The sequence below is a fragment of the Cyrtonyx montezumae genome, unplaced genomic scaffold (genome assembly GCF_038088225.1).
Source record: "Cyrtonyx montezumae isolate F1298 unplaced genomic scaffold, pur_monq_1.0 scaffold_18, whole genome shotgun sequence".
In the NCBI taxonomy this organism is placed as follows: domain Eukaryota; kingdom Metazoa; phylum Chordata; class Aves; order Galliformes; family Odontophoridae; genus Cyrtonyx; species Cyrtonyx montezumae.
In genome coordinates this window covers 17,427,381-17,453,076 of record NW_027071914.1, presented here as the reverse complement: position 1 = coordinate 17,453,076, position 25,696 = coordinate 17,427,381, and the positions used below count along the sequence as shown (strand labels likewise).

The 25,696-nt window shown below is 37.7% G+C and overlaps 1 protein-coding gene across 4 annotated transcripts in view; it reads right to left on the bottom strand.

Annotated features, from left to right (window-relative positions):
• The window catches only part of KDM3B (lysine demethylase 3B), a 47,680-nt gene that overhangs the window by 2,195 nt on the left and 19,789 nt on the right, over window positions 1-25,696 (bottom strand). For 3 of the 4 annotated variants that reach the window (XM_065734942.1, XM_065734944.1, XM_065734943.1), the window contains 15 exons: window positions 24,928-25,129; window positions 23,379-23,593; window positions 22,218-22,370; window positions 21,282-21,389; window positions 20,630-20,757; window positions 19,697-19,976; window positions 18,455-18,711; window positions 14,351-14,617; window positions 8,269-8,440; window positions 5,342-5,432; window positions 5,102-5,232; window positions 2,605-2,724; window positions 1,969-2,108; window positions 1,448-1,624; window positions 778-912 (listed from right to left, as the gene is read on the bottom strand). In XM_065734942.1, the coding sequence (XP_065591014.1) occupies window positions 778-912; window positions 1,448-1,624; window positions 1,969-2,108; window positions 2,605-2,724; window positions 5,102-5,232; window positions 5,342-5,432; window positions 8,269-8,440; window positions 14,351-14,617; window positions 18,455-18,711; window positions 19,697-19,976; window positions 20,630-20,757; window positions 21,282-21,389; window positions 22,218-22,370; window positions 23,379-23,593; window positions 24,928-25,129 (2,576 nt within the window). Of the gene's footprint in view, window positions 1-777; window positions 913-1,447; window positions 1,625-1,968; window positions 2,109-2,604; window positions 2,725-5,101; window positions 5,233-5,341; window positions 5,433-8,268; window positions 8,441-14,350; window positions 14,618-18,454; window positions 18,712-19,696; window positions 19,977-20,629; window positions 20,758-21,281; window positions 21,390-22,217; window positions 22,371-23,378; window positions 23,594-24,927; window positions 25,130-25,696 lie in introns of those variants that run through there. The other variant, XR_010622111.1, reaches the window with a different exon arrangement.

Here is a 25,696-nt window from a genome sequence, read left to right as displayed (position 1 = left end):
TGATGTTCATGGGTGAAATTCCTGGGAGAATGGCTGGCTAAATAGCAAGTATTCACTTTTGCAAGAATGGCCTTTTGGCAGATCTTCACCTCCCTTCATTCTACATGCATAATATTATAAAAAAACAAATACACTGACAACATTTGCCAACTATGCAGATAATTAGCTCCTTAGAAGCATACATTCATATAAGGAGACCTTTCTTGATTTTAGTGTTCTCCATGTTTTCAAGGCACTAAGTCCTACAGTGTACCTTTTCTGTTCAGTGAATACTATATTTTGTGCATAATTACTGGCTAAAGACTTGCATTTCTTTAAAATCACAACACATTCCATTTTCTTCTCAGGACTAATTTAAATAAGTAAGTCTTCACTTCCAGAGCAACTTTTAGGCAACACAGAAACAGATACAAGTTTCCCCAGTGAAACAAACACCTCTTCAAAACACAGCACTGCTTTTTTCTTTTCTTAGTAAGGACTTGTTTCCTGCTATGTGACAGTATTTTTCAGGATTCATGCAGTTACAACCTGAAAATGACACATGCACTAGTCCAATAGTGGGAAAGTCAGAAGTTTATTATTAACTTTTGTTTCTATAATACTGTAGACATAGATACACTGATTACTTTTTGAAATATTTACTAAATTAGAGCCTCCAAAGTTGAGTAAACTTGTTTTTGGTTTATTTTATTCCTTCTAAATCATTAGTCACAAGATATTGAACAAACTTGGTGAAACATGGCATATATTTTGTGACGATCATCCTAAATTGGTTACCTGCAATTTATCCTCATGGTTTGTATGAGTATTAGACAGGTGCCTGAACTCTTGTGTCAGACGGAAACAGTGCTTCACATGTTCTGGAGATACAAAATCTTCTGCCACTTTAATGCAACTGTACAAATTATGGACCTGGAGCAAACCATACAGTACAAACATAACAATACAAACCAAAGCAAACAAAAAACACAAAACTGCAAACACATTATGTTCTTCTGCATTGACTTATCAGAAAAATGAACTGTAATCTATTTTTGTTTCATACAGAACTGTACGTCTAACACTGAAAACGGAACAAAATACATAACATCTCAGATGTCCTCTTATCTTCCCTTATATGCTACTATGTACAGTTATTTCCTTAAGTCATTCCCTTCTAATGCCCACACTTTTTCAGAATTCCGTTCCCCAGGCTAAAGCAACACTAATGTTTTCCAACCATTCATCCTAAGTATTTTTTTTTCCTTAATTCTATCACTACCGTAATGTAATTCAGGTATCTGTATTGTTTTTACTAACGTAAGTTCAATTCATACAGTTCCTATAAGAACTGCACACACAGAGAAAGAAGTTTTAAGTCAGCAACGATAACTGCATTATTTGGACGTTCTACTGTGCTTCAAATTCAATTATATTTGTCAGTATGTCCTACAGTTGACATGCTTACCTGATGAGGAGCACCTGCGGGAATGAACACAGCATCTCCTAGGAACTGCACTATTGCCCAACCTTGTACACCGTACTCATCATAGAGTCTCTTACGTAAGGTCTGGTCCAAATACCAACTTTGGTCATGAATAGGGTCATGATCTGGGGGATTTTCTTGGCCTTGTTCTTCTCCAACCTAGGACCAAGACACAAACAGGAAAAAACCATCATGACACAACACTTTTATACTGTTGGCTCACAAAAAGCTCTGCACCAAAAAATACAACACAATCTTAAACTATTTCAAAGGGACGCTACTTGCAACAAGATCACCTAGGTCTTAGTGAGATGTGTGTCGGCATGAAGACGCTAGACTAAGCTAAAAAGCCTAGGGAAAAAAACCCCACTTAATTACCTTCTCAAAGACAGCATTAGAATACCTTCACACTTTATGTCAATAGCAATTTGTAGCATTCGTCTGGTGTAATTAAGCTTATAATTGAATCCTGCAGGCTCAAGCCTTCTTTGTCAGAAACATACCTTCCGGAGAAGTTCCCGTATCTTTTCAGCATCCTTGGCAGCATAGATATGCCACAGTGCTCCAGGTTTTTCCCTTCCTTCATGGATTCGCTGCTTTGTTACATCATCAGCATCACCCTCATCAATTGTTTTCAAAACTTCTGCAAGCGGAACCCAAATTAAAGCAGTATTACTATGAAGCTTCTGATTTCTGGCACACAGGCCAGGAAGTAACCTTTTGAAACAGGAAACTGCAGCAGTTGCAGCATGGTGAATTGTAGAGTACAATAAGTGCCTCAAGCTTTATCTTAACAAAATTCAAAACAGTGTGCTCTCTGACAGCTAATCAGAAGCCTCAGCCAATTAATTCAAACCAAACTAGCTACAATTACTCAAATATTAAGGAGAAAGAGTAACTTTTCTCCTACTTTATCGAGGCAAGCCTACCTAATCTCTAACAAAATTCTGCTGCTTCCACAGCTGGGAACCAATCAAAGATTATTGCACTTTTAAATATGCACTACAGACACATAAAAGAGCCTTGTGTATTTGGGTTATGTCTCTCTGTTATGAGAAACTTAAGCAATAAAATATATAGTTGTTCTCAACAACATAATCGATTTTTAACAGACAGAAAGCAGCTTTCCCAAGCATTACCATCATCATGAGTCCCTTCCCCAATGGGAATTCCAACATACACCATAACATTCACAGCATCAGACACATCTAAATGCAGATTTGTTGTACCAACTCGTCTGTCTTCTGCAGTGATTAAGCCTGCAAGAGAGCATAAAATTAGATCAAATTCTTCTTACTTAAAAATTAACCTTCTTGAAAAATCTTTAATGATTGCAACATTAATGCAGCAATGAAAGCAGGGACCAATGTAATTTTTACATCATACATGGAACTAGTAAAAAATTTCCTGTACAAATAAAAATACTAATTAACAGCAAATAGTATAGTTCATCATAAGAAAAGAAACATTTTAAAAATAAAGCCTGAATTTATAAAGCAACAGTTTTGAATAAATGACCCTCAGAGAAACAATTTATAGTAGAGAACTTTGCATTTATAATACAATGGTAGTATGCATCCTCTGGCACTGTTTTCTTTAGCTTGGAGACAGATACAGGCTTCCAGAAGTTAATTAATTTATCATACTTAGCCACAAAATACTGTGAATTCAATGGATCACATGGAGTCGCTGTCCAATTCATCATTAACAATTCAGATTACAGCCAAGTAAAGAAAAGCACCTACACACTCGAGAACTTATATGTTTATACATTGGATGATCTCACTCCTCAGAAATGGCTATGACTAATGATTAGAAAGAGACTTCAAATGTTTACTGTTTAATTCTATTACTTTCTCATATAAGACATTCTCTCCTCCTCTGATCCTTAAGTAGCACTCTCTACTTTAACATTTCCTCTAACTAGTAACGAAAGAAATTTAGGAGGTTATAAAAACTGTATCAGCAAGTTTTGGAACATGTTCAACTCACTGTGCAGTACTTATCAAAAACATCCACAACTAATTTAGACAGTTTGTAACATTGTAAAATTGTGCTTAAAGAAAGTACAATTGAAATACAAATATGAATAAACAAAAAATGCCAAAAACCAGACAGTTAGTTACTGACCTTAAATAAGAGGCCTTACAACCTCCAGACCAAAAAAATCCTATGTTTTGCTAGATATAGCAGGTCATTGTTTCCTTAAATATTTTCTACTTGTCTAAATCACAACAAATATGCTGGGAAATATATGATCAATATCAATTCCTACATTAAACCTTTTAGATATAAATATATAAAATCGGTGAAAATTTAAGGATCTTACACACACAAAACCCATTTAACAGAACAGGATTTCTTCATGGTTAGCTTCTATAAATGTGTCCTTTTATTTAGGTAACTGATTAACACTAAGTTTCAATTACTGTTTTTTCATCTTGATGCTTGAAAATGCTAAGAACATGAAAGCCTTTACCTCACAACTAAGAGCTTTTCTTCAGTACACATTAAAAAACAAAGCCAAATATTTACAACTGTGACACATTTAATAAACTAAATAAGTGACTCTCATTCACCATGGTCAAAATTGTGTCTTATTCCTAGTTCCACCCTTCATTTTATAAAGCAGCTATAAAGTCAAAAAGATTAAAAAAAATAATAATAACCTCTGAACACAGACTTAGCTAACTTTTTTTTTTCTGTTTGAAAGTAAAAGAAGTATCATACTTTCTGTATTTAGACCAAGATCTCTATCTTTAAGGAGGATCAAATACTGGAAAGTTATATTCCATACTAAGAAATACCACCAACATTCGCTCTGCAAACTCTTATCTACTGGAAAAGAAAACTTGACATTGAAGATAAATTTAACAAAATGAATTGTTGGCAACTAGCAGCACACAAAGAAAGTTAACTGCCACTGATTACTTTGCTTCTTGCTGCAATATTATTTGTGTATTTTTTACTACATCGTAAGCTCCTTGACAGAACCTTCTCTATTCAACTCACATGTAAAATAATACATAAATCAAAACACTGGATGCCTTAGAACACTAAAAAAAATGGCCCATGTTCATTATAATCCCTCATTTATTCTCTTTTTTTAACCCCTTATTTGTAATTACAGTGAGATCATACCGACATACAGAACATTTTTTATAAATTGTGCCTCAATTGCTTTTTCAGAAGTTCAACCAATTGCTTACAATTCAAGTCTAATGTACATCTACTTTTAGACACACACAGTTTCAGCCAGCTCCAAGACAGTACTGTCACAAATAAATAAATAAGACAGGTCAAGCCAAAGCTGAGCCCATTTAGCCACTGGCTTAAGTATTTATTTAACTGTAGCAAATGGTCTCAAAAATATATGAACTTTTCATTGAACTATGTCTCAGTATTATGCTTATTACAGGTATTGAATAATAACTGGAAATTAACTTATACGCACGTTGCTTGTAAACTACAATGCAAAAAATGGCAAAAATGAGACAGAACTAGCATAGGTACAGACTGCAGGACCAACTCAAAAAATACAAGCACGATCTAGGGTAAGTTCTCGGAGCTTTGATAATTATATTCATGGTGTGGCATTAAGAAGTCATTAAAATCTGCAGAACTCTTCTCACATACCATAGGCATTGTACATTTTGGGACCTAAGTCAGGACGGACAAAGTAGCTTGGCAGCCTAGAAGCCAAATTCAATCTGCCATCTCTCTTTGTATATTCAGGAAGAGGAAGATTTTCCATCAAGTCCTCAAACCTAGAGAGCAAAGAGAAAACAAGAGCGTTATTTTCCTCAGTTCTACCACCAACATTTATGTAGTGCCTACACAGCACTCTTATAGGTACTGATGTTAAGATGTACTTACCTTGTAGGCATCATATCTCTAAAGTCCTCCCCTGGAGGCCAGTCCTTTAACTTTAGTACCATTGGCTGACCATCCTCTGACCTGAGCCGCTCTGCAAGAAAAATGAGGATTTACTCATGTTTTATCTTACCTTCTTAAAGCTATATGTGTTTTGTACCAATAGCTCCTACACTACACAGCAAAACCAGTCCTGACTTTTTTTGGACATTTTCAAATATTACTGTAATATGGTCAAATAACAGTTTATCAATTAGACAGGTTATGTCATTGTCTACAGCAAAGCCTCACAGGTCTTGCACAACTGGTAAGTTTTTCTTCAACTCAGGAAAAACAAGCATTTCCAAAACATTCTGCCTTACTACTTTCAACGAAGTCTAAAGAAGTTTTATGTCTCATTTCAAGAGGAGATGGGCTTCCATAAAATTAAAATTCTTGGCTAATTCTCTGAATAAATCCTAACTTCAGTATGAAGTATAAACCACGATACACCATACTCAGAATGATAAATGGCAAACAGTTACTAAAGAGGACAGCCTTCAGCTTCAACAACTGCTGTGCTGGCTCAGATGTTAGAATGACTATGAAAATATCTGGAAGTGTGTACACATAGCGACTCAGAAGACTAAGCATAATAAGTAGAGAGAAACTCTTCTAACAGATTTGACACAACTCTATAGGAAAACATCAAATGAAAAAGAAGACAGACTGCAGCTTGCCACCTCCATATATCTTTCTCCCTGGAAAGTAATATTCTTCAACATTTTCTACCATAGCAATGACTGTCAGCCAAAAAAGCAGCTGGCTTTATCCAGACTGTGGAACCCAGCAGAGCTGTGAGAGCACCAATAGAAAAAAATACATAAAAGAAACTAGGACTTAAAAACCTGTGAACTCCTTCTGCATTATAAATCAACAGGCTACAGAAGACAGCCTGAGTTTGCAATGTAAAATAAAAAAGATGTTACTTAAATTAAAAGGAATGAAGAACTGCAGGTATGTCAAACAGAATGACTGATGTAAACAGAGCAAACACTGACGAGCTAGGCATAGAGAAATTCAAGTGAACTGAAATGCTCAGGGATTTAAATTTAAAGATGTTTCAGAACTTGCTGTATTCAAGATAGTGAACTCCTCAAAGATTTTTTTTTCCAAAGTAGGAGAAGAAACTTATAGGAAGGCTACTCAGAAATGACAGAATGTAAAGCTACTTAGAGGAGAACATAAAGACCGGATAATTTATGGGTCAAAAATCCAGAAAACTGATCAGCAAAGAAAGCCAGGTCTAAGAATGATCCAGACACAATTCAAACTGTCCAAACTCCTCTTAGAACTCACAGATGTTAAAAGTAATCAGCACAAGGTTAAAACTGACTTAAATAAAGTATCATAGAACATAATTCAGGGACCGCCTCAATACTACCTCCAAATTAAGAGGCTGCTCTGTGACCCTTCAATAAGAAAATGACAATCTGGTTAAAAAAAATTTAAAAAAATTAAAAATTTGAGAAAACTGATATTTATTTAATGCAGAGAATTCAGAATCATATAATCCCCAGATAATTTTCATATGATTTTGTGTGTGAAATCTTGGGACAAGTATCAAATAATACTCTAATTTAGAGATGGCACATGGCTGAAAAAAAACCCCAACACTAAATAAATTGTATTTTAAATAAATTTGCAAAATTTATACAATTTTCCAACCTAGAATCTGAATGTTTCTCAAATAAAGAGAGGTAAAGGCATTGTCTAAAAGGAATGCAACAGCTGATTTTGCTGAAAGGGGGTAATTGGAGACAAATCACAAATAACATTTTGAGGTTAACTTGACTCACAAATTCATTATTTTTATGAATGACCATTGCAAAAAAAGTGTTCATGAAGTCTGCCAATTACAGTTATTATAGAAAAAGACCACACAACTATATCCTTCTAGACTGTTTATTTCTGAGTAACAATAGAAACAGTATGAAAATTTACAGTACAAAATACAATCCTGTATACTTGGAACGATACAAATACAAGTCAAAAGCTGGGATTTCTCTGACTAGATATGACTACTGAAGATAATATTGTTTGTTTAAAAATCCATCACCTTATTTGCTATTGGTATCCGATATTCAATCCATTATGTTGTCTAGTAGTTCACCTTTTTTCTTATGTGCCCACAGCAACTTCTTTTCACTTCAGTACAGAAGCCATTTTATAGACAACACTTCCAAAAAACAGCAGCATTGCAATGAACTGTCACAACCCTAAATTTTTGTAAATATAAGAGCATTCTGCTGGAGGTGTGTACAATCTAGAACAGTGCTCCCTGTTTTTCAGAAGCTCTTTAATTTGACCAGCACAATACAAGTCAGATTTATCCCCAAGAATTTTAATTGGTTAACTTCCACATCCACATTTGATAGAAGTGTTTCTCAAAGCAGATCTTGAGTTATCACATGAGGTATGCTATTCATTATTCATATAAAAATATATTTGTACTTCCAAAAGATCTGCTACAGAAGTACTTCATAACATCAGGTTTATTTAGTGCAGTTTCCCTTTAGTTTAACATTAAATGCTGATGCTGGAAGGAGAACAAGGGTAGCCAAATCACTTAGTGTCTTAATAATAACAACAACAGATAATTAATTTCACCCAGGAAAGTTCAAAAAATAGTTTCCCATTAAATGAATCACTTTTTGACACACCAAAATAACATGCCAAAGTTTTCTTCAGTAGCTCAGCTTTCATCTTCACCAACAGAATACTTTCTAGGGTGCGTAACAATTAAGGAGAAATGGCTTCTTTGGATGATACTGATTGTCAGGACTTTTTTTTTTTTTTTTTTTGAGAAAATATCGAAAAACGAGAAGTTGAAGGTAGGAATATAAACTGCTCAGTTAAACTAGAACTAGTCAGCTGTAAGTATTACTTACTAGATATTATTTCAAAGCCATCCCAGAAGTCACGCACTTTCACGTCTGAAATTATGGCACAGTTCCTGCAGTTCACCAAATCTACATCTTGATCTCCAAATTCCAGGCTGAAAGCTTCTGGTTTCCAAAGCTCTGACTTCAACTTCTTATGGACACCAGATACCAGCACGGGCTGAGAATACAAAGACGCATGCTTACTCCATCATAACCAAATTTCTTTACACATGCACCTAAAATTTAAGAGGTGAGACTCCTGGCTACCTTTATACAAAAGACACGATAAATCTATTCTCATTCACTTCTGTTGTTTTGTACATCAAACATATAGCCAGAATCAAAGCAAAATTAAGGCCATGTGCAGTTACCTTATAAGTGATGCTGCATTAGGCAAGTGTACTGGGTTTACGTGTCAAAGTTTTGGTAGCCAGGTGACTACAAAGACCCAGCTCTGTGATATAAGTTCCTGCCTATTTCAATACAGGCCCACCACGGGCCCATTACTGTTGCTGGTACCACTTTTGGGATAACACGTTTAAGAAAGCATAAAAATCACTGCTGCTGAGAGAAGAGTGAGGGGAAAAAAACCAAGAAGGAAACAACCCTGCAGACATCAAGGTCAGTGAAGAAGGATGAGGTCCTCCAGGTGCTGGTTCAGATTCCCATGAAGCACATGAATGGACTAATTGTGATTGTAGGTTGTCTCTCTGCAGCCCACAGACAGCCACACCAGTGCAGATCTCCATACTGTACCTTGTGGAAAAGCTCACAGTGGAGCATGTGGATCAGACCTAAAGAAAGCTGCAGCCCACAGAGAGCCCAGGCAGGGGAAGGCTCCTGGTGGGAAATGCAGCCCCATGGAGAGATCACAAGAGCAGACTTTATGGAAGGATCTGTATATGTGGGGGACACACACTGGAACAGTCTATTTCCTTAAACACTGCACCCCATGGAAAGGACCATGGTGGAGAAGTTTATGAAGATCTGCATTCTGTGGGAGGGACCTCACACTGGAGCATGGGAAAAGTGCGATGAGAAAGGAACAGCACAGAAACGTTATGAACTGACTGCAACTCTAAGTGGAAGAAGGATGGGGTGAGGGCAGAACTGTTTGCACCAATATGGAAGATGAGCAGGTGATTAATGCCTAAGGGTCAGATAAGTTTAGACAGTTTTTCCACCATGTTAGAAACACTACTGGAGAAAGGAAGAAAAGAAGGGAATGAAGGAGTGAAGTTGAGACTGGGAAGTAGAAAGGGTGAATTCAGTTAATGTGTTTCATTTTTGTTTTTTGTTTTTCATCATTCTACTCTAATTGGCAATTAATTAATTTTGCACAGATTGCATCCATTTTTGTCAATAACTGGTAAGTGATCTCCCTCTCTTTATCTTGACCCACAAGCTTCTCCATCTTGCTTTCTCCTCTTTTCCTGTTGTAGAAAGAGGAGAGCAGCTAGGTGGGATTCTAGCAGTCCGACTTCAATCTATCCATAGAACTGTATGTGCCGGTATCCCTCCTTCTTTGAGCAAAAGTAACTACTACTACTACAAATTACATGTATATTAAAACACACATAACATTTTCACATTCCAGTATGTTTTTAACTATTTCTCCCATTTTTATATACAGTTAAGGTTCATCGTTAACTCTTCAATACAAAATAAAGGAATGAAAAAGTGCCTATTTAAAGTGAACAAGGTACACTAGGCAATCCTCCTCAACACTGGCCGAAGACTTGTCAGTTTACAATGACTTGAGCCTCTCAGTACCTTTTAAATTCTGTGATTTCAAGAGAGTTACGACTTGGGGAGAAAACAAACAAACAAAAAAAAAGAAAACCCCTTAGGTTTAGTAACCGCTACCTATGTTCAAATAATAATAATTCACATGTCTATGTAAGCTTGAATCAACTTCAAGCTGTGCCTTATATATCAGCAATTATTTAAAGGTAGATTCCTGTTTTATTTGCACGAATAAAGAACTCAGTACAATTCTGGGGAGAACATCCTAGTATTATCAAAGTTCTAGACAAAGATAATTAGAGAATGTAGAAAGAAGCTATTTTGAAAATATACTGTTTAAAAAAACTCCAGTAACTACCTCTGCTTCACCTGAATTGGTCTGCCAAGGCCTCTAAACAGACAAGTATGAGATATATCCTCTTCAAATTACCCCACACTGCTTGCTTGCCAACCCCATCAGCTAATTTTTTCGTGGATTGATTGACGTCCTTTCCCTCCATTGTTATTCCTAGTTCATAGCTCTCCTAATCAGGGTGGCCAGCCTGCTGGCAAAAATGTTTTATCCCACTTAAATGGATTTTATCTCTTCCAACCAACCATTAATACTCAAAAATGTCCCCATGACAACAAAAGCCCAAAACTCTGTTGCTAAAACCAGATGCATCAACAACAATTGACACATACAGGTTAGTTCATCCCTCTTCAAGATCTCCTGCCTCACTCACAAGACTGAGAAAATGAAATGGTCCCCCCCATGCCTTTGACCACTACTTCCAGAGCCACATAATCACTCCTAGTATTCTCTGTCCAAGTCTCCCCAGCAGAATTGTCTGCACCAATGTGGAAGAGCAGTAGGTGGTAAATATCTGAGGGTGAGATACAACTGGGCATTCTTTCCACCATGTTACAAACACAAGCCTCTGACAAGCAGGAAACTTCCCTAAGATGACAGGAGATAGACCAATCCCAAGGTTAACCACATTATCTGACCTCAACAGAAATTGTAACTTTAAAATAATTGAAAGGCTTTAATCATATTTAAAAAAAAATAAAATAAAATCACGGATGAGAAAAAAATACACTGAAAAAAAAATAAAAATCACAGTACCTTTAACAGGATGGGTAGACACTCCAAGCAGACTTTACACTGACAGATAAGCTATTCTTCAGGCCAGGTAAATACTATCATGTTTTGTTCTCTACTGTATTCACTTGACCACCTGAATGTTAACAGTATCAAAATTGTACTACTCAACCTAGTAGAACCCTCTCAGCTACTAAGCAGAAAATTTCTCATAGAAGAAAGAGAATGTTCTCCCTCTAGTGAATAACACAGCTACGGTTGCAAGATAAACTAAAACAGGACAAAAAAGAAAACAAGTCTACTGTTGTTTTTGTTTTGGTAGGCATTTTGTGATACATTTGCCCTCAGAAAGCAGGAAGAAAACAAATGAAAACCTCTAACATCACCCCAAATTTTAAGTATCTAAAAACAAATGAGAAAGTTTAACACAGAAAGTCAAAAAAGAACAGGTTTATATCAGATAAAAATCATGTAATGGTATCCCTAAACAAGCAATAACCACATACAGGATAGCAAAATGCTCTTGAAGAACAGCTCCAGAAAGAAATAATCCTATAATCTCTTCATAAAATCTGGATTAAGACAAAATTTAACTCAATTATCATTTTTAAGACAAAAATAGTTGAAAAGTGCTGCTTCTCCTGAATGACACTCCAAGAGTGCTTTTTGTTATCCACACGTTAAGGGAAAATAATTTATCAGTTTGGAATGGTACCGTGACTAAGATCTTCATATGGCTCAAATCAAATGTTGGGGAGCACGTATGGGGCCAATGGGCAGTCAAGAATTTTACTAATTAACCTTTTTAACTTCACAGAAGGGGGATGGTGAAAGCAATTTTTCAGAGATAAGATTAACTTTGACTTCATTTTTGAAGGTGCAGCTGGACTGTACCTGGGAATTCTGCTGACAGAGAACTGTGATACAGTAGAGTTTGCTGAACGAATCTCTGCCTGAACAAATTATGTTTACAATGCCACTGCCAAGACAGCAACATCAAGGCCACCTGCTCTCTTTGGTGCTCGAAGAGTTCCAGTAAGCTTGTTGTCTGCATCCCAGCAGGAAACACAAGTGGGTGCAACGTCACTGGAGAGCTCATTAAAAAGCAAGGAATTCAACCCATTTGTTGCTATGCCTTCTGAATGAGAAAATCATGCAAAAAACATTCCTGCCACACTCTAGGAAAAAGCATAAAAGTAAAGGTTTATTAACAGTAAATAAATATGACAGATGGTCAGAGCCTTAGAATCTACAGTGACTTGGAAGGTAACACACACTGCAAGCTACACATCTGACGGAAAAAAATCAGCATTCCCACCTCTAGATTCTCTAAGTCTCAAGATTCATTAAGTATCTCATGGCCACATGCCACAACATGATTAGCTAGTCTCATCTGCATAGAAAGTGATGAGCAAGCCTTCTGCCAAATTCCTCAGGATCCTCCCCGGAATGAGAATATTATTTACTAACAAAGAGGATTAAAAATATTATTAACATTCTGACCAGAAATTTAAGAGCTCTTAGCCCAAGACAGATGACTGACACGTCAGCAGTGTCAAAGACTGAACTGAAATCCTTCAAAAATCAGAAAAGGATAGATGAGATTCAAAAATGATGAGACCTCTGCGCACTCCAAACAGTACTGGAGGACAAGAAAACTGCTACAGTTAAAGGGAAAGCTGTCAACACCAGTTGTAGGCTACACTTCTAGACTGACAAGGGAAGCACAGTGGCCTTAAGAATCTATTAGAGAGCTGTCTATGAGAGTCAGCAACAGGAACCGTAGATCTGTAGCTGGCAGTCCTACACCTCTGCATATTTCATGAGTATGTGATAGTTATGCTGTGTCCAAGGGATGCAAAGAACGTGACATCCCATGGAACATGCTGAAGATAACTGAAAAGTACTCTTCCACTGGCAAGAATAGATCCTGAGCAACAAAGCAGTCTGGTGTGCTCTGCCATCACAGCTCAGTGGCGTGCATGGCTTGTGAACAATCCAAACAAAGGCACAATAGTGCCTAGAATGTTAGTATAACAGCACAGCTGACAACAAGGACTTCTACAGAAGAGATGGCGAGGGACATATCTGCCTAACACCAGCAGTCTTAATTCTGAGCAGTCTATGAAGGTAACAGTAGCAGTAGTAGCTGCAGAACCCAAATGCTAAGAACACATCAAACACCAATGGACATCCGATTCTGATGTATTTATTGGTATGCTTCCTCTGCTGCAGCAGATGCTCATCCGTTTCTTAAGCTTTAGATTTTCAGATTAGGCCAATCTTAATGACTCCAGAGAAGACTAAGAGCACTACAGACTGAGAACTGAAGAGATGGCTATACTGGAAGCAGGTCTAAGGTCCTGTTATCTTGACTGCAGAACTAGTTGATGACCACTATGACAGTTCAACACAGACCTCAACACATGAGATGGCAAGTCCAAAACAATACTTGGGATCATAGAGGTTGCAGGTTCAAGATGAGATATTGCCAACAACACACCCCAAAATTTTAGGAGAAATTACTTTATGGAACCCTGGTGCTCTGGTACTCTTGCACACACTGCAGCTGGAAGGAATGGGCCTTTCTCTGAGGCCAAAAAGCAACAACCATGAGGTAAATGTGAGGATGCAAGCAGGAATCATAATGGATTTGCTAATGGGCTATGGCACAGCAGGTTTAGCACAAATCTCACTATAAGCACATGGCACTTGAGTCAGTATAGCATGGAGTGGACAGGGCCACTGTGTCCCGTTACAGTGCTACAGCTAAAATCTTCGCTCACTGTACACATCCAGGAGCAATTGGGCAAAGTTTGAATGGACACAACAAACAAGGTTGTAAGGTGTGAGATTAACAAAATGAGTAATACCAAATGATATTATAGCAGAGATATTTTACAAATGGTATAGTTAGACAGATTGTTGTGATGGCAAAGAGACAACTGAAAATAAAGGGAAAAAGGCTCACCCATGTCTTACGCTCATGATAGGAAACTCCAAAAAAGAGATCTCCAAAAAGAGATCCTTCCCCAGTGGTGCTGAGCCCTTAAATGGGGTCTATGAGAGGTGGAGACAGACTCCCCTCCTTCCAGTCACACAGGTGAATTGTCCTTACTTGCTCTCTGGTGGCTGACTCAGTGCTTGCCTCAGGCAAGGTGGTTCAGGCAGTGATTCAACAGTTCCCATACAGAGGTACAGGTTAAACTGCCAGAACACTTTCAAGCAATAAGGGTTTAGCCATTAGTTATCACCCACCTGGCCTTGTTTCCAGCACTCCCTGAAGATCTTCCAGTTGTTTTTGTTGCTAGGATCATGAAGGCAAAGGAGTCTACCATCACACAGCCAGGAGTGGGAAGTGTGCGGATCCAGCACATTCAAGCCCATTACCATTTCCTTCACATCTCTTTGTGTGTCAGCTAAATTACTGGCACGTTTTGCAGCATCAGATGTCTTCTTATTTTCCACCACAGAAGCAATGATATGGTCTAAGAAGTTGGGCAGGCTGGCTTTACCTTTGGCCCCCTAGAAGATGTAAAACCAGAGCCAAGTTTAGTCTTGCAACAGCATACACAGTAATGCGTATCTCTCACTCTGCTCTTAGATGTGAGCACTTTGCTACCAAAAAAACCCATGCAAGAGTAATCAAATCAACGCAGAGACAGGCATGTATCCAGTAAAAACAAAAACAAAGATCTTGTTTTATTACAGCAAAACTTAATACAAGCTGCTCTAGCTACCTAGAAAAACGTTACAGGAAAGTCACAATGGAAAACTTCAGCAGATCTAGCCTTTGCTACTTTAACAGTATGGTGTCATGGCTTTATGCTTTTTTGTTATCAGTATTCCACATCATAACATCACGTAGTGCACTGGGAGTTAAAGAGCTAATGCTCCAGTTCTGTGGATCATCAACAGTTCCAGGTGTACCTGTCTCAGAAGAGAATAACAACTACATACCCCAGAAGACTTTGCATTGCTTTGTGTTTTTCCACGTTCCGCTCAGAGGGAAAGATAAAGCTGCTGGCAAGTCATGAAATATGGCTTTTCTCCCTCATGGACCAACCCAGCAGCGAGTGCTCCCTGGCCGTCTTGCCTTCAGCATTAGCGTAAGGCCTTCAGTTTTCGGACACTCTCATTTTATTTATTAGCTTCAATTCCAATTGAATTGTATTATATTGTGTTACTTTGCAGTCTGATATCTTATTTAGTAAATTAGCTTTCTTCCTCAGATTGTTGCTACTGTTTTATTTTTTAGGCCCATCTCCCTACCCTTTCCTTCTTCCCCTTTCCTAGGGTGTGGGCCCATGGGTCCCCCTGCCCCATTAGTCACAGAACCGGGCCGAACCAGCCCATAAACCACTGACAAATAAATTTATTTAGGACATACAACAGAAGGTAAACACTAATTAGATAATTATTCACAAGACAGCTAAATGACAGAATGAAAGATGGAGATAGCTGGGGGAAAAGACTTTTAGTAGCAAATAGCACCCTCTTCCAGGCAAAAAAAAAATAAAAAATTGTCTGTCTAAAACACCACTATTTCTAACTGAAATTATTCATTCAGTAAAAATGTTCTTGGAATTACAGAAAAGTTTAGGTCAGAAAGAAGACCTAGAGATTATCTGGTATAACTGTCTCCTAAAATCAAGTTATCCTGGGCTCTGCCAATCTTGACTGTTTCCAGGGAAGACGACAACATCACTTCTCCGAGACAGCCTACTCCAGTACATAAACGTTAAAAAATAAGGATTTTCTTCTTATATCCAGACAGAATTTCTACTAGAGTAGCTTGTGCCTATCTTTTGCTCCATTACTGTGCATCCTTGGGAAAAGATTATCTCCATGTATTACATAATTACCATTTAGGTATAATAAGATCAATTAGCTCCCCCAAATCTCCTCTTGTCTATCTAGGGCAAATAAAACCAATTCCTTTAACCTTTGTTAAAATATCAAGCTCTTCAACACCTTAACCATCCCTTGCAACTCTCTATTTGAGGCTCTCCAACATTTCAATGTCCTTCTTGAATTGGGGAGTCCAAAACTGGAAAGAGTATTTCAGGTGTGGCCTAACAAGTGCCAAGTGAATCCCTTGGTCTATTAGGTATATGCTTCCTGGTGCAGTCCAGGACACAGTCTGCCTTCGCTGCAAGAATGCAATGCTGACTCATGCTCAGCTTACTGTCCTCCCCAGCTTCTTTTCAGAATGGCTACACTCTTGCTTGATCATATTTACCAGTATGGATTCTGATGGAGGAAGCAACTGTAGAGCAGCAGCTGGCTCTCATTCCATAGCAGTACTGAATGACTGTATCACGCTTAGTACCGCTCTTTGGCTTCCTGCTTCGCTGTTGTCCTCAAAAGTTTTGTCTGGAACATCCCAAAGATTACTTGGAGAGTTTTCTCTCGTGTTCCTGTGTAATCACAGAATGGCCTGGGTTGAAAAGGACCTCAAAGATCATCTAGCTTCAACCCCCCTGCCATGGGCAGGGTCACCAACCACTAGAACAGGCTGCCCAGAGCCACTTCCAGCCTTGCCTTGAATGCCTCTAGGGATGGGGCAGCCACAACATCTCTGGGCAACCTGTTCCAGTGCATCACCACCCTCCAAGTGAAAAACTTCCTCCTAACATCCAACCTAAACCTCCTGTCTTAGTTTAAAACCATCCCCCCTAATCCTATCACTATCAAGCCATGTAAACAGTCGTTCCCGCTACTGTTTATATGCTTCTTTCAAGTACTGGAAGGCCACAGTGAGGTCTCCCCAGAGCCTTCTCTTCTCCATTCTAAAAAAGCCCAGTTCCCTCCATCTTTCTTCATAGGACAGATGTTGCAGACCTCTGATCATTTTAGTGGCCCTCCTCTGGACCCATTCCATGAGTCTTTCCTGTGCTAGGGGTCCCAGGGCTGGATGCAGTACTCCAGATGAGGATTCACAAGAGCTAAGTAGAGGGGGACAATCACCTCCCTTCCTCTGCTGGCCATCCCTTTTTTAATGCAGCCAGAATATACTTGGCCTTCTGGGCTGCAAAGTGCACACTGCTGGCTCACATCCAGCTTCTTGTCCACCATTCATCTTGTGTGAAATGACCTACTGCAGTATATGAAAAGTTAAGGAAATGCACGCCAACAGTCAATGCTCTACATCATCTTCAAAACTGAATTACCACCCTGAACATCCATCTAGATATCCATTTTTCTTAACTGTCGGACCTTTTCTTTCAGAAACTGCTTCTATGATCAGCGTGGTGTTTGCAGGAATGCCAGTAGTAAGAAAGTGACACGGTCACAACAACACGTTAAATGCCTTTTGTTGATATGGATATCACCTTAATTGCACTACTTCTACTGGAAGACCAGAGGTGGTGAAAAAAAAACAAAAAATGACTGTAAAATAGATCTGATTCAAGGTGGTGAGAGAATGCTTACAGCTGCAAGGACATAGATACAAGCTGAGATGGTCATGTCATGCCTTGAAGGAGCAATTTGCTTTAAAACAACTCTCTGATCACAATATCGCAGCTTGTACTCTAGGACTAGAGGGGAAAACAGTATTCTTGGATTCACTTTCCTTCTAGCAGCAAAAGACTTTCTGTAACAGCATTATTTCCCTCTACCATTAGCAAAAAAACCCCATGAATTACTGTTAAGGTTCCATCCACTCAATCAGATGTGGAAAAAAAAACAAAAAACAAAACAAAACAAAAAAAAAACCTGCTGAGACAAGCCTTCCTCTCTATCCACCTAAGCTTTTGGACTAAGCCTTCTCCAGGAAGAACTAAGCCTTGCTGAATCCCACGGGATCTAGCCTTTTCCTGAACTAAGTACTTCTAAGCATTTCAGGTATCATCATGTCTTGTTTTTTAACATTATTTCCTCCAAAGCAGATTAACAAAGTATCCTTATTCAAAAATAAGCATCAAGGAGTAATACTACATCTCTAATACATATACTATCTTAAGTGTCTTTCAAGTATATATAAGGTTTTTAAGGAACTCACAAGATTTTGCCTTTCTGAGGCTATGCTCTTGCAGTGTTTTCAAAAATGCACACTTTAAGTGAGCTTTTGTAGGGATGTGGCTCATCAGTTAAACAATTTAAAGGCTACACTTAACACTCCTTCTTGCTATCTCAGACGGAACAGCTTCTCCACGGCAGTAGCAAACCAAACCACAAACTAATAACTAGCATCAAAATTCTCTACAACTTTGTGGGGTGGTGGACTTGGCCAGATACTGGACTTGTTTCAATATTTGAGAATAAGATACTATAAAACAATTTAAATGGAAACTGTTAGATCATCATGAAATTTTTTCCTAAAACAGACACTGTTGAAGGAATTACAATACTACTTACCGTAGAAGCTGCAGAAAAAACTGGAGGAAAGGGGACTCCTGTGTCTAATGGAACCTGAGGAAGCTTTCCTGGCCCTGTGTGTAGGAGATCTCTGAGGCTGGAACCTTCAGCTTTGTTGCTAGATGTCACTGGGCCCAACAACAGGCTATTGAACAGCTTTGGGGTTAGTGGGGAAACCTTTGTACTGGAGTTGAAGGAATCTAATCCAAAGGGTGAGTGGGATTCTTTATTAAGCACTGACCTCAGCGATCCTGATTCTGTAATAAGAATGACATTGAGGAAAAAAAAAGGCAATGTTCAAATGAACACAAAATTCTCTGAAATTGGCTGCTCTCACATCAAATATGTGACTGACAGAATCCCATTGCAACAGTGAATAATCAACTCAGAGAGAATCACAAAAACATCACGTATTTCAGATACATTTTACCCTTATAATGCTGTTAGTTAAGGTTTTAATCAGCGCAGTAGATTATCTGATCTGAATGTAACGTTCAACAAGCCATAACTTCATAATCTGCATAAAATACTGCCTCGACCTTCTGCATTAATTTTTCAATATAAATTATTTCAAATGTTAACTGCTAAGGCACTGCAAAACTAGTTAGAAACTCAAGAACATTTAACATTGACATACGAAGCAGTTTCTGCTAGTCACATGGAAAAGAATATATTCTGTCAGTTGTGCCATATCTGACAACTGGAAGTTGTATATTGTAAATAAATATTTTCAGATTGGTAAATTATACTGTTTATCTACTGAATTCTAAAAGAAGTTCTAAGTTTCCATTTGACTCTTCCGGTCACTCTAATCTCTCAATACTTGGGAAATGCACTCTTCATGCAGCACACCCAACAACTTTGTTTACTTCAATAATTAATAAATCGATAAACCTACATCTGAAATGAATCACTATCATTTTACATCAAGACATCAGCTAGTTATTAAGTAGAAAATAAATACACTGGCAATTAGATAAACTGGGAGTCACAAGACAGTATTTTTATCTTCAGCTATACCATTATCTTCCTAGTTTTCCATATTCCTAAGCCAGTAAGAAAACAAATAAACAAAGAATTGTTCGGGTTTTTTTTGAAGAAAAATATTTTCTTCATTCAACATGAACTGAAGAAGAACATTTTTTATAGTATGACTAAGCACACTCACAAAGAATTGTAACCAAGCAGCACATTAACTTTTTTTTCCCCCCCCCAACCCCAGAAGGCATGTGCTCTGCTCACCTTTTGTTTCTTCTTTTGCTTTTTGCGTTGCTAAGTCCGCAAGCCAGTGTAAGGCTGATGACGGGGCAGTTTCTGAGCAAAGTGGTCTGTTGGTCTTCATTTCAGCAGTGTTACTGATTGGTAATGTCTCTGTTTTTGCAGGCTCCTCTATCCTACTATCATTTGCTTCAGATTTTGGAACACTGTCCATTTCTATCTGCCCCACTCCTGCTGTTCCTGCTCCAGTGGAAAAGGTGCTCTCATTTCCAGAGACTGACGCACCGGGATTAACAGCTGGAAGCTAAAACAAAAACAAACATCTGCTAAAAGCTGAATAAAAGGAAGAATTCACCTTGAAAACATCTTATTTAATGCACTGAGCTTTGGTTGGTTGGTTATTTCAAGTGAACAACACTTATTTTTTAACATTATTCCTGTGTCCCTTTATGCTTACGTAGCAGCAGAGTACAGAAGCTAGTCCCCTGTGTATATCAAACCTTGTGCTGTAGCCTCATTTTTTATGACTTACTGCTTAGCAAGTTTTTTTTAAACAGAAGTTCAGACTTTTTTTCAGGAAGCTGTGGGTGTTTGGTTTTTTTTGTGTGCGATAGTAATAAAACTACTCTAGCTTCAGCATAATTTTCAAGAATTGTAACAAAATAAGTGCACATACTGCAAGATACTTGCACTAGATTGTTCTAACATATTAATGTCTTTCTACTCAGACTTCTAGTTTAGAACATTAGCCCAAATATCCACTATGTAAACAACGGTTGCAGCACACAGTTCCTGAAAAGTTTCCCAGAAATTTTTTTGCTAACTCAAAACACTTGTAACATATACTGAGAAAATAAAGTCCATGTTTCACAGCAGAAAAGTCTAAATGATTTAACATTTTAACAGATCTTAGAAACATTACATCGAATAAAGTGATTTTGGTCCAAAATAACATACCTGTGATATGCCATTAGTGACAGCTGGTCTCAAAACTGATTTATTCTGTCGATTAATACATGGGCAATTGGCTTTTATACCCCATTTGCCTCGTGCTGCATGAACCATGTCTCCAATGTTGTAAAGGGCTGGAATAACATTTAAATATTCTTAAAATCACACGTAAAGAAATCTAAAAACACAGCCTTGACTATAAAGTTCAATGCCTTCTATCATCTTTTTGAGTTATTATTCATAAATATCTTAAAAACAATGCGTTATAACACGCTGCTTATCTCTGAACAGTGCAGAGAACTGAGCTAATTCTAGCTTTTTTGACCAGTTATGTGAAGTCACTGACTGTTTACTTTCCCATCTCATCCCCCAAAAGAAAACAATCTTTATTGAAAAACAATCAAGAACAGTCTTGAAAAATTTCAGTTAATTGTTAATAAAACAGAAAACAGCTAAACATGAGTAGTCAAAGTTATTACCAGAAAGTATCACTTGTGCTACCGTGCCTTCAACACTTCTGCCTACAGAACATGGAAGCCTCACCTGCATCTAAGCTAGACAAGGCAAAAGCTACATAAACAAACTATTTAATGATTTTTTTTTTCACTTGTTTGCTCAGAAATGGGACAAAATTGCTCCTGTAGCCTTCAAGCATTACCTGTACCAGGAATGATCTGTGTTGGCATAAGATTTTCTGGTTCGTGAGACTGACCCTTTGCACATTTCAGCCATGAGAAGACTTCCTCATCACCAATCTCCTCTGTCTCTGGAATAAAGACACAAATAAATTTGGGTTGGATTTTTTGTAAAACAAATGCATTTTAAGAGGTTGAGAATTGTAACTATAGCAAATTCTTTTCCCACAGTTAATAAAACTACCACATTCATTTTCGCTTTATCTTGTATTATATTATTTTCTATCACCTAAAAATGTTCCCTTCTTGCCTCAATTTTTAGGATCATATTACTGTTCTTATACTGCCTTCCTAAGTTATAGGGTAATTCTAACCTTTCTTGTAACAATCTCTCAAGGCTTTTCAAAACAAATACCTGCAGATCAGTTTGAAAAAAAAAAGAAACGGAGGTTTTCTGTGACTATATCTACTTAATAAAGCTAAAAAGTTACAAATGAGTAGATTGAAAATTAGCCCAAAAAACTTGTATTCCTTCAGATTTTAAACTAGCTTGTATCTATAAACACAGAAGAATTCTTTCAACTATTTCCATTATATCCTTGTTAAGAACATCTTGCTCTTTTCTGGTATATTCCCGCAGTAATTTCATTGGTTGTGTTATGTAAAAATAGGGAAAGCGTAATCTGTTTTTAAAACATGTTACTTTTATAACTAATTCAGTGCTCTCTGGCAACTTACTGTAAGAAGTGAGTACCGTTGTCTGCTTATTACACTTACTAACACAGAATGGAACAAGATAATGTAAGACTGTAGTGCTAAAGTTCCAAACCTATAGACTCCCAGGCTGATACTTACCAACTCTTCTCCAAAACCTTCAGCAACTTCCAAGAAACCATCCCAACTGAAAGCCAGCTACTTCCTAGATTACAGTAGGGGAAAAAAAAAATTCCAGTACTCACCACTACGTGGACGATTCTTCCTCAGCCGGTAACAGTCCAGACAGACCCCAAACCCGCACTTGCGACAAACCCAATGAATATTGAAGAGAGTTGTCTCGCATACATCACACATTTCCCTCACACCACGTACTGCTCGCTTCCACGCCACTTTCTCTATTAACAGAAGGAACATTAGGAATTATTGCTTTAATGTTTTGTATTTCTCCTAGCTATGAGAATATCAAAACACTGATAAACAGTTCTCAGACACATGACTTGAGGGCAGAGTATAGAAACACATGTATGTTTTATATATCCAGAGGCATTTTTTGAGTTGCTAGTCTCTTGATACTACTAATATCACCATTTCTAAGTTGTGAGGCCAACCCCCAGAACGTACACAAAACAGGGAAATTAGGCATTTCAGGGAGTTCTGTAGAAATTGAATTTCAAGTAGCAACTATGAAAGTTACAGGAAAATGAAAAAAAAAAAATCTGCTAATTTTATGAACAAATAACGTGAACTTATAAAGACTGAGTATTTAATTTTATTAATCAGATGAATTGTCAGCTCTTTTTGAACATATCTGGTGAAAAATGGCTCCTGTTGCACACTTCAAAAGTGAAACTGAAAAGTCGAGCAATTCATACCATAGGCTGAATGGGATACATAGAAGAAATTTGTGTCAAACTCACTTTCCCTTGTAGTGGCAACAGCTGTCAACTAGTTGCTCAGCTGTGTCACACCGAGCTGAATGCACATGCTGCTCTCCTTTCATGGAAAACACTGTGCTTTTATGTGATGTCCCTGGACATCACAGGGACAGGAGTATATTAAAAAAAAAAAAGTGATCATTAAGAGGAAGCTGGTCAATGTGATAAAGTGTTCGTTTCCATTTTCTTTAAAAAAAAAGTCAGTTTTCTAATTTGCTTTTCAATAAGCAAATGCAATGATGTCTAGTAAAGTTATCATTAGCTTCCTTACTAGAAATACTACACTGATCCAAAAGACAAATCTCAAATGTTGGTCCAACAACTATACACGCCTTAAATAAAGTAAGTATAGCTGCTTTTCAAGATGAAAATCATTTTTAGCAAGAAATATTACTCAATTATTTCACTGCGTTGTATACACATTACATAGAGAAGACAGACAAAAAACACGCCAAAAGCCCTTCTTACGATGTGGCTCCACCATCATCATTGCTTCCTTTTCTGACATAACAAGCTGGCAAAACTGGTCTCCAACATTGGCAAGGATGTATTTTGAAGTCTCCAGGTCAATACCCTCTGCTGGAGAGGAAGAAGGAATCCACAGACTCATGGCATCAGGGTCACTCTGTTGTGGGTTCAAGAAACCCTCTACTCTTAAAATACCCTTCCGGGTAAATATAAGCCTGCAGAAAACAGGATGGAATAATTGGGAAGCTGCTCAACCACTTTTAATTAACTTACAATGCCATCTATGTCTGAATATAAACACAGAAATGAAAAAAAAAAAACAAAAGGTTTGAGCTACATTATAGTGGTAAAAATATTATGCAAATACAAATAAAGCAGGGAACAAATATACAAAGGCAATGGCAGCAAAACCCTATAGAATGAATGTCTAGGTCTCAATATGCATTGGTGGGAAATTCCACATACAAGAGATTGTGATGGATTTCTACAGTTCTATACTATTAATAGAACAAGATGACAAAAACCAGATTGTTTGGGCTGCTTGTGTTAAAAATACATATATATCTATACACACACACTGATTGTAAAATCATGCATGGTTCGCGCTATTTAAACTCAGTAGAAGGTTATTTCCCAGCTTCTGGGAAACCAGTATTTCAGTTCTGGCTAGTGCTGCTGTTTCAACCATTCACATTACAAGGCATACAAAAATATTTATTGTACCTACTCTTTTTTAACACAGCTCTTCATACAGATGAGCAAACTGTTTTTATCAGTAGCAGTCAACACTCTTAGTCTTCATGTTGTAAAACTTTAATGAAGTTAGGAAGCCTGAATAACTTTGACCATCATTAAAAGTAACTTCTTTGGCAAAAATAATCCAGACTTTAACCTCAATGCATATCAATTTTTTACAAGTTCGGGATGCAGATATAATCCTTATGGGACAGCTGACACATGCCAAAATTTCACTTAATCATTTCAATGCTCAAAAGTGAGCAAAGGTCTTTTTGAAATTATGCCTTGCACTCCCTAGAATAGGCAGATGAAGAGAAACTGACTGGTCAAAGAACTGTAAGGAGCATAAGCGCTAAAAAGAAAAAACACAGGTGACATCCGACTCCTCATATAAATCAATTCTGTACTCAGCTTAGAAAGTCTAGTAAAACCTAGCCTCATGATGACAATATTCTGTCACTTGTTAAGTAAATTAAAATTTTATCCATATTCTGAACTCCTTATGACAGAGCATAAGAACAGTTACTACATATAAACTGCTATCCAATAAAGTGAATTCAACCATCCAAATGTATGCATGGCAGCTCCCATGGTGCCATCCACATAGCTGTACCTTCTAACTGCAGCTCTTCCCTCACCTCTCCAGTTGAGAGTAAGGGAATTCCAGACACGTGATGCAAAGAAACATAGAACAGTCAAAATCTTCATTATTAGACCCAAGCAAATCAAGTAAAACATAATTACTTTGTGCTTGAACCTGGTCCAAGCTCTAAACATTGACTACATATGAAGGAAGGAAGGATTTAGGCACCTCCGGAAATGGAAGAAGCGACATGCCACAGTTGAGTCATCTTGCTCTTGCTCCTTAAATTTGCGGTACCGCTCCAGACGGCACTCCCGGCACTTGTGCAGATGTGGGGCTACATTGATGCAAGAACCATCTTGGAGAAAAGGCTCACCTGACTGCTTCAGCTTCCTCACCTTACTCATATCTTTCAGCACAGATTGGCCAACTGGGTGAGACAGAGCAGAAGTTTAAAAAAAAAAAAAAAGTCAATTCACTGCAACAGTAAAAGGACACTGGCCCCAGTTATATCCGTATGTTTATAATCATGCCATATTAATAATGCCACTCATTTTATCAGAAAAACTTCTATTAGTCTTTCACGCATCACTAAAAACAGTTACTATAGAAATAAAACACTTCTGGAAAATGAAGGGTTACCTGGTTAAATTGGGCTACACAAAGTACTTAACACCATTTATTAACAGGTATTTCAACTTTTCTCAGTCCCAAGGATCAGCTATTCTGAACAACACCCATAGCCCATTCTCATCAATCAGTGACAGTAGGGACTTTCAATTAGGATGCAAACAGACAATAAAATTAACAAATTCACAACAAAAAGATAAATCTGATGTTTCCAGGTCCAGAGACTAACACAATTTTGTCCTGACATATACGTTCTTGAACAATTCTTAAGGAGAACACACTAATTCATATATAAGAAGCACTAAGCTTTAGCCTTCTAAACATCTTGTGTTGGCTACTCACCATAAACAAGCTTTATATCTGTGGC